The following is a 9323-nucleotide window of genomic DNA, read 5'->3' on the forward strand; positions in this document are numbered from 1 at the left end:
TTGAAAATTAACAGATAAAGAATACCCTTTTATAATTGGCTTCTCAATATAAATGACATGTCATTGCAATGATACATTGTTCTTGATTTTCTACTTCCGATTTTTTGCATTTTGATATTATTTTTCAGTTTGTTACAGACAAGAATGGGGGGGGGGGAAGGAGTAAACGTGGGAATAGAAAAAAATCAAAAATTAACAATTACCGTGGGTTATTCAGTGTGGATAAGACTATTTTGTATAAGAACCTAAGTACCTCTAATAGACGTTTTCAAATATGTAATCGCGTCTGTGTAAACAAACCTTTACAAGTCCCAAAGACAAGAAAAATTTACGACACCGAATAACATGGCAGATTTTTTAGGACTTGGCAATTTGCTCTCTCACGCTATACTGTCCAGCTGTTGCTGGCTTGATTAAAAATGGTAAGTTGAGGTTAACATCTCATGTGATTAATTTTTTAGTTTTGCTTTGGTGTTAACCCCTTCTTCCTTGATACAGGCCCGTCAGGTTTGTTATAATGCTTAGAGTGAGATTTTGCGATTAAAATACACAGTTCACAGTTTCAGTTTCAGTTCTAACTGAAACTGAAAATTATTTAAAATTATTTAAACAATTCTCGGATCCGGGTTAACATGCTTAAAATTTTCTGATCATTTTCAACAAAAATGACCAACATATTTAAATTTAGCACCAAAATTTATGAAAACATGCAAATTTTCAAGTTTATACACTATATAGCCTCTGCCAAACTTGTGATGTTTTTTGAAGAAATGACCACACAAAATTTTTCACTGCAGTTAGATTTTTCATTGCAGTTAGATATTATGGTCAAACTCTTATTAAATTTAAAAACCTTAGATTACAATAAATGCTGTTCTAATAATCTTTTGGTATTCTAAATTTGTTAGGGCCTTCACGAGGGTGCCGATAAGCCGCATACGCCGTAAAAAGTGCAGGCGTTTTCGGGCAAGTTCGGCGTTTTAAAAATATGCCCAAAAAAGCAAAAAAAAAGCAGACACTAATGTGATTAAAAAAAAAACTATAAAAATTAAAATAAACTTACTATGTGGTAGTGAAGTTCTTAAAAGAACTGTTTTTGATGGTTTTTGATAAAGTTTACTTTATAAATAACTTATATATAAACTTTATTAACTCCTTTCTCTTCAAGCGCCTTCTTTCCAACTATCGTCCGCATGGTTTGTTACAAAGAATTGCATTTCGGGAATGTTCCGGGCGAGTTTGGAAAAGTGCAGGCGGTTTCGGGGGACAGCCACCAATTTTATTCGAAAAGTCGCCCAAACTCGCCCGTATATATGCGGGCGTTTGTGGCTTAACGGCACCCTCTTGATTTATCTGAATGTGTGTATTTCACAGATGGAAATCCGCTAAAAGAGGGGGGGAATCTTAGGGGCGATATCCCGCTAACAGGGCCCAATAAAAATTTCGAAGGCCCTTATGCTGTATAATTTTTGCTGATAAATCCAAATTACCACTCATTTTTCTCAGAAGTTCATTATTTTCTTTTTTAAAATTTGATAATGTTAACCCGGATCCTAGAATAATCAATTATTGTTTAAATAAATCTTTCTTTTGTTACGATGCTCTTATTTTGAATTGAGAAAAGGAAGTAAAGTGTTATGAATTAAGAAGGCTCTAACCAAGAAGAAAAGTGAATTTTTTTTTGTGAAAAATATTGAAAAGAACAGTTACAATTCCTTCACACACATATTTTATGTATTATTAGGGTTACTGCTAACTACAGCTAAATTTTCATTCTGTGAGACTGTAAAAAGGTGTAGCTATAAGCAAACAATGTTTTCCACATCCCCATCCAAAGTCAAAGAGAAGATCCAGCACTCAACCTGGGGAAGGGAACGAGAATGCAAAGACCCTTTATAAATTCCAGGGCTTATTGTTCTGTTCCAGAGTAAATTTCAAGTTAAAAATATCCTTACCCCAGTTTTTAATTTTTGTCTCAAGACCTTTTCCTGTAGGCTGCCTTGGATTGTTCTGGGGGCTGTCTGGGATCGTTTTGGGGTACTTATTTCAACAGAACATGGTTAATTTGATGATTGTTCACCCTACCATAACTATTTGTGATAGATGAACAATCAAGTCAAGTTCATGGTGTATGGGCATGATTTAGACAGTCAGGAAAACCTGTTAGCGTAATGTGGTTTCGGGCAATTGCAGTATTTGTTAAAATTGCACCCAGTAAGTGGTAAGCGATAGCAAAATCCATCAGGTTTGAAGTGAAAGTTTCCCCAATTTCTGTTACTTCTCAATTTAGTGTATACCATTCTTATTACGTCAATAACTAAACAAATTGCTCTAGTGACGATCTGGCAACTCCACTTGTTATGTTTTTTACTATTAGCTATCTCTTAAAACAGCTATGCAAAAATTCCAGTGAACAGGGTAGATTTTTGTGCAGGGTCAATCAGAAAATGAATAAGGTGAAACGTCCTAGCTGCATGACTTACGTCTAAATTCTGTTATGTATGTTATGCATCACTTGCCCACTTTGCTCACACGTAGCTATTGGCTGCTTCAAATAATGCTGTGTATCTTTTTCTGTTGCTCAAAAAAGCAGATGCGAGATTGGGAAAACTTGTTGAATAAAATTAAGGAAGAGGGCCTGTGAAGGACACCACACGTGCCTCCAGCTTGTCTAGTTTCATAATAATGCAGCCTTCTTTTGTATTTAATGATTACATATGTAACAATGGATTAAAATGTCATACTCACATCACACAAAAATCTTCTTATCAGTGAGCAACCCCAGTAATGTTTAGGATGTTTGTTCTGTAAAGTATACAAGTTTTGGGTATTAGTGAAATTGGTAACATGTCAGGTTATACCCATACATTGTTGCCAGTGAACAGAGAACATTAGCGAGAACAGTGAAAACGTAATTTAGACGTTCATCTAATATAGATCAGGCTTGGTCAAAAGTAAAATCTCTTGTGTGCGGGCCATCACACGCCAAAATCTTGTTGGCAAGTACAACAGGTCACAAAGTGAAGTTAGGGGTGCATAGTACACGCCTTAAATACTTGGCGTGCATACGTTTGGTGAATAGTTTTAAAAAAAACGTGTATAAATCAACCTTCATCAGACAAAACTTCCGATAGATTTCCATCTTGCTTGGACACTCCCATCTGCTTAGATCTCATATTTATTGAATAGTCCTGGTCCTTTTTTAATCCAGGAGTTAGCCTATTGATAGCCAACCTGACTATCCTTTCTCTGCCTTCATTGATATACTCGGCTCCCACTAGTCCCACTAGTCCCAAAGTCTCCTTCCTAATTGCTAATTTATTCTTTTAGTAATGTATATTGTCATTTCTTAGGTAAATAAATGTTTACTTACTTACTTTACTTACTTACTTACTTAATCCTAGCTAATTCCCCAACTCCTGACTTAGTTAAAAGAACTATGTAGACATGAATCTCTATTGCCTGGCCCCGTCGTTATTAGTAACCAGGTTTTACAAAAGAAATCCAGCCATGCGGTTCTTAACTAATGCGGAGGTGAATGCTGACGGAACACGGATAAAGGAAGTCTGCAAAACTGCACTTACAGGCGGAACAGACACATAATTATTTTCAAGCACAAGCGACCAACGTTCTAATACAGTTCGAACAATTTTAAAAACGATAAATTTTGTTCAAATGTAGCTATATTTTTTTAATGAATTTTAAGTTTTATTTGAGCCACTTGGATAAACTTAAAAGACTTTTTTTAATTTGAAAAGGAAGCATATTTTTCCTATTCGCTTGAGAAGACTTTACAAATAACAATAATAATAATACAAACTTAAAACTTATTTTGTTTTATATGTTTTAAGTTTCCTTTAGCGACGATTTAGTTGGCTTATTAATTACTTGCTAATTACTTGTGGTAAGTGTGATCATGATTACGAAACTTCCATGATGGCACATGGCAGATAAAAAAAAATGAAAGAGATGCAGAACAAAGATTGATTAAAAGAGACAGATTATATTTGAATTATCTCGTTATATTGCATGTTTAGAGTTTTAATTTTTGAAGTTATAATAGGGGAGAAACGTGCTTATTTTATTTTATATGTTTAAAGGCTTTTGCAGTCTCCAGTGTTTGGGGTTCACTGGTTAAATCGTCCCCACCTTTTAAGAACATGCCCACGCCATTATTGTTTTTGGTGTGCGTAAGATTGCATGCCAAAAACAATGGCGTGTACGGAGGTGTGCGTGTGCGACTGTTAAATGGTTTGTGGGCCTGAACGACAATAAATTGACCTTGCCACATCGCTTGCATGTTTTTTGACAATCTACAAATCTATAGATCAATTTTTGTACTATGATAAAACCTTTAAAGATAGTAATCGAGGTCAATGTTTTATACAAAATGGAAATTGTACAGCCTGGCAATGTGTCTAAGATTCTTGCCACTTTGAGTCTTTGTTTCTTAAACTTGTGTTCCTTAAGTAAAAGTTTGTAGTTTGAATGAATATTGTGACTGTTTTTTGTTATTAGGTCAACATAACGAGGGAACTTACTCCTGAAGAAAAATGGAGGTATGCTATTGTAAAATACGTTATTGGAGAAGTTTATTGTCGATTTAAATTAGTGATTGACTGAGATTGGATGTTTTAAGTGGTTTAAATTTGCAAAGCTAATTTCTTGACCTCGCCTTTCTTACTTCCCACCCAGTTTATTTCACTTTTTTACTCTGGACATTCTTATTCCAATTACAGCTATATTAGTCCCTCAAGACAACGATGCTACTTGGGACTCCCTTTGCGTTCAAAAGATATAAAAAAGTTATCAAAATTTGTTTCTAACCTTCCAACTATTAAATTTCTTAGAATTTCCTTACCCCCCTGATGATTTCATCATCCCAGCTTATCAAGTTTAAGTAACATTTCCACCCTGCCTCTATCCTTCTTTTAGACATCAAAGAGTAACTTTGATATGTAAAAAAAGTATTAGTTTTTTGAAATTAAAGTCATATTTAGGAAAGAAATGCGTTTAATGCAATGTAATTATATTGTGGTCAATTGTCATTGTTCATTTTTTCAAAAGCACTGCGCTCAAAATCCACTTGATCAAAGTTGTTTTTTAATTTTTGCAGAAATTGGTGAATTTTACTATGTTCTACTATGTTAGCATATTTTCACAAAATTCTCTATTCTCACAAAATTTTCTCCATGCCAAAATCCCGCTTAAACACATTGTGCTAATAGTTCCATGAAAAGTTTTATGGATTTTTAGCCCACATTTCACTCATTTAGACTGCAACACGAGGAGTTACATGCAAAACACAAAGGACACGAAGCAATGCATTTAGAAATGGTATTGATATTATTTACAACGCTGGCTGTTGCACAGATAATATTATACAAATGGAAACAATCTTATTCTAGATCATACCAGGTAAGGGAAAATTAGGTTGCACAGCTTCCTTTAAAGCCCAAATTTTTGCAGGTTTTTAGTTTTAGAAAGACGATTTCGTTTAAGGATTTTAGATAACGAATTTGCAATGTTTAATTTGATCGGCTGTTCAGGTGGTCCATGTAAAACCAACAAAAGTATAATAACTTGTGCCGGTAGTAAATGCTCTTTCTTTAGAAACAGATTCATTATATGAAATAATAAGTCTTCCTAAAAGCTTTTTAATTTTGTGATTTTAAAAATTTTCACTGTTGCTTTATGAACATTAATTTTTAAAAGATACTGTCCTTCAAAAAGTTGTCTTTTCCAGGTAAATGAAAAATATATGAAATGTTTTACTTGCAACGTGTTGTTTTTCCTTTAGTCCTTCACTCTATTTGGAATGTGGTTATTTCCTTTATTTTTCAATCTTCGTGCTGGTTGGTATCGTATACTAGTTGTGTGGTTTCTATTCACTCTCATTACATTACTTGTGTTACGTAAAGCTACCAGGACGCCTATTGATCCTCACACACCAAGGTGCGTCGATTAGATTCGAAGTACATTTTCTTGCTTGACTGTTGTCAAAATTAGAAGTTTTTTTGATTAAAATTTTTCTTTCATAGGATTACGTATAAATGGTTTTACAATGTGCATCGCGTGACGTACGTTTTAGGGATATTAGGTTACATGATAATCATGTGCACATTTTTTGGTCTTAACTTACTACTGCTCATCCCTCCTGATATCGCTATGAGCGCTGGTGTTGTTACAATATTTTATGGTTTGTATTTTGGTGTGCTAGGACGTGATTGTGCAGAGATATGTGCAGAAAAAATTGCTGCTAAAATGGGGGTAAGTTCTGATAGTTTTTGTTATATAAATTCCTAGTCGAAAAATTAATGATTTTACGTGATGGTATCTCTTAGTATTTTAGTGAAAATGGATTACCTTCTAAACGGCTGATGCCTAACATTTGTGCCGTTTGTGGTCAGGAATTAACTTTAAATACAATGGAGGATGTAGAAGAAGAAAACACTGAAAAAACATACAAACTTTCCTGTGGTCATCTGTATCCTTTTAAGAAGTATATTATTAAAAAAATTACCTCTGTGATGTATTTGTATGTTGCAGCTTCATTATTATAATTTTAATATTTTTTGATAATTTGTTATATATATTTTCTTTTTTTTTCTTTAACAGTTATTTTCAGATTTCATGAATTTTGTATTCGCGGTTGGTGTATTGTTGGAAAGAAACAAACTTGTCCGTATTGCAAAGAAAAAGTGGATCTAAAAAGAATGTTTAAAAATCCGTATCTTTTCCATTGTCATAATCTACAGTAAATGGAAAATGGGAGCAATTTGAAGCTCGATATGATTATACTTATATGTTGATAAAAAGATGTAAAAATCACGGATGCCCGGTGTTTTTGCTAGCTTTTCTAATCAGTAAAAAACTCAGTGAAAATTGGACTTGAAATATAAATTGATACCAGAAGAAGATTTATACAGTCCAAATGTTTGTAAATTCATTTTTGAATGTAATGTAGAAAGAATGGTAACACCTCTTGATTGGTTCTTATGCATTTTAGTGTTATCCTAATTTAGACCCAGAAACCTAAATTCTAACACTTTTTAAAATTGTAATTTCTTTAAGCTGTTGTTACCATGGTGGAGGTTCACACCTTAAAACTTCATCAATGCATTTTTCATCTTAGATTTTAATTTCTTTCAACTTGCAACCCTTTAATCAAATTTTACTTCTGCGTATTCGAAAAGATGTAGGAGTCAGAAAATATTTGTCTTTTTTTCTGGGAGTTTTTCTGCAGTATTTACCAGTGTCAACTAATAATATCATGTAATACTGCTTCTGCATAATTTCAAAAAAGTTGTAAGTATTGTAAAAATTATTGCTATATTAAACGCCCCTCTCCAATAGACGTTCCACTAAGAACATAAAAAAATAAAAATAAACGCATGGTCTGTAATAAACGCCCTCCTTCAGTCAAAAAGGGGCGTTCATTAGATTTTCCTTGTTTAATAATGTTTAATGGTTGAACTTATGATGAAAATATGGGTATGTCAAAAAAATTAATATTCAAATTTGTAATTTTTTTAAAAAAAACCTACTTTCTCCCTAGTAATGCTATATTAAGTTTTTAGTGAAGTTGTTTGGATATGCGGCAACTGCTTAAAGCACATTTTTAATATGTAAAATTTTTTTTTATATAATTCATTACAAGTTTTATGATATCTTAACCGTTTTACTACAGATGGGAAAGACCACATGTTTTGTTCGGCCAACTTTTAGATTGGTTGCGTTATTTTATCGTGTGGCTACCGATTATTATCGTTACTGTACGTGGAATCAACTATGTTCTTGGTCTGGAGTAAGACAGGGAATCAAATTTTAGCTACATATTTATATTGAACATTCAAAAATTTATTATTTCTTAAATTTATATTTTATATAAAGTTACAATATTTTTAAAGCTTTTTAATTGTGACACATCAACCCGCTTCGTTTCTTGTGTGTGAATTTTTCTATTCTGTGGAATAAAGGTGCTGTCTTTTTTCATGACAATTTTTTCGCAAATTGAAGAGTGTGGTTATGAAAGTGCACATTACAAAATCTAGAAGTTATACTTTTAATTATTGTATTTATTATTTGATGCATTAGGAAGTTATTCAAAATTTATTCCCGTGTCGTTACTGGAAGAAAAACATTCCTGTTCACATTCTGCGTTTTTCTAAAACGGGGACGTCAATCGCGAATTGGCAGTTCTTGAAAGCTCTTATAGATCGCATTTATAAATAAAAAAATAAATAAAAATGGCAATGGTTTGACACACAATGTCGTCATGATAAAACGCCCTTATCAAATGCCACAACTCTTTATCTGGGCGCATTTTTGCCCTTATAAAATGCTACAACTCTTTATCTGGGCGCATTTTCGAGGGCTATGAAACAATTATTTTCCCTCCAACAAATGCCACAACTCTTGCCACAACAACTCTTGCCACAACAACAAATGCCACAACTCTTGCCACAACAACTCTTGCCACAACACAACTCTTGCCACAACAACAAATGCCACAACTCTTTATCTGGGCGCATTTTTGCCCTTATAAAATGCTACAACTCTTTATCTGGGCGCATTTTCGAGGGCTATGAAACAATTATTTTCCCTCCAACAACAAAAAAAAGACCAAGGGAGATGTTTTAGCAGTCGAGAAAATACACATTTTCATTACTAACATTGTCAAGAACCTTCTGGCGCATCAAGCCCAACCATGATGGTTTCTTATTTAAATACACAGCCTGCCTATAAAAAGAAAGAAAATTAACAAAAATTATTAGGTACTTGGCGGTGTATTTTATATTTCGTTTATGATAAGTAAGAGTTGCGTCCAACGTTCATTTGACGACCAGTTCTTTTTTTATTTGACAACCTGATGTTTGTAGTGCCGTACATTTTGCTCAATAAAGCTCGGCTCCCACTAGGCGTCTAATTGGCGTTGGCCCCTAGTGGAAACGTAAAACTTACCTATTGCAAGACTTGACGCTCATAACTCGCCAATTAAACGCCTGTGAAGCATGATCTGAACAGCAGCCAATTCCTGATGAAATTTTTCAACCTAGTTCTTGGGCCTATTCGCTTCTTAACAGTGCTGCGTCTTCTGTTAAAAATGTTAAAGTCGAGCTAGGGAAGTTCGTTTGTTCATCGAAACATTTTTTAGATTCTTTAAATTTTCCTTTTTTTCAAAGTCTTGTGATAGGGCGGAGAAGATGGATATCCGATCTATGTTGGGCTAATGTAAGTATTGAGTCCGAACAAATAAACCTAATTATTGTATAGCCTTTGGGACATTAGATAAGTCATTAATCAAATTTAACAACGCGACT

At 33.7% G+C, this 9323-nt stretch overlaps 1 protein-coding gene across 1 annotated transcript; it reads left to right on the plus strand.

Moving 5' to 3' along the window:
• Positions 1-302: 302 nt before the first annotated feature.
• On the plus strand, positions 303-8406 carry LOC130654613 (E3 ubiquitin ligase RNF121-like). Its single transcript, XM_057457226.1, has 8 exons — positions 303-422; positions 4519-4559; positions 5277-5418; positions 5801-5955; positions 6042-6270; positions 6345-6487; positions 6629-6730; positions 7691-8406. Exons 1-8 carry the CDS (start codon positions 420-422, stop codon positions 7809-7811), a joined length of 936 nt encoding a protein of 311 aa, XP_057313209.1. The 5' UTR covers positions 303-419; the 3' UTR covers positions 7812-8406.
• Positions 8407-9323: the final 917 nt, after the last annotated feature.

Source organism: Hydractinia symbiolongicarpus, chromosome 8, assembly GCF_029227915.1.
Source record: "Hydractinia symbiolongicarpus strain clone_291-10 chromosome 8, HSymV2.1, whole genome shotgun sequence".
In the NCBI taxonomy this organism is placed as follows: Eukaryota; Metazoa; Cnidaria; class Hydrozoa; order Anthoathecata; family Hydractiniidae; genus Hydractinia; species Hydractinia symbiolongicarpus.

Bases quoted from the DNA above. Each gene is read 5' to 3' on its own strand.
- LOC130654613 (XM_057457226.1), top strand. The intron at 4,560-5,276 runs GTATGCTATTGT...TCACTCATTTAG, and splicing joins ACTCCTGAAGAAAAATGGAG to ACTGCAACACGAGGAGTTAC. The intron at 6,271-6,344 runs GTAAGTTCTGAT...GGTATCTCTTAG, and splicing joins AAATTGCTGCTAAAATGGGG to TATTTTAGTGAAAATGGATT.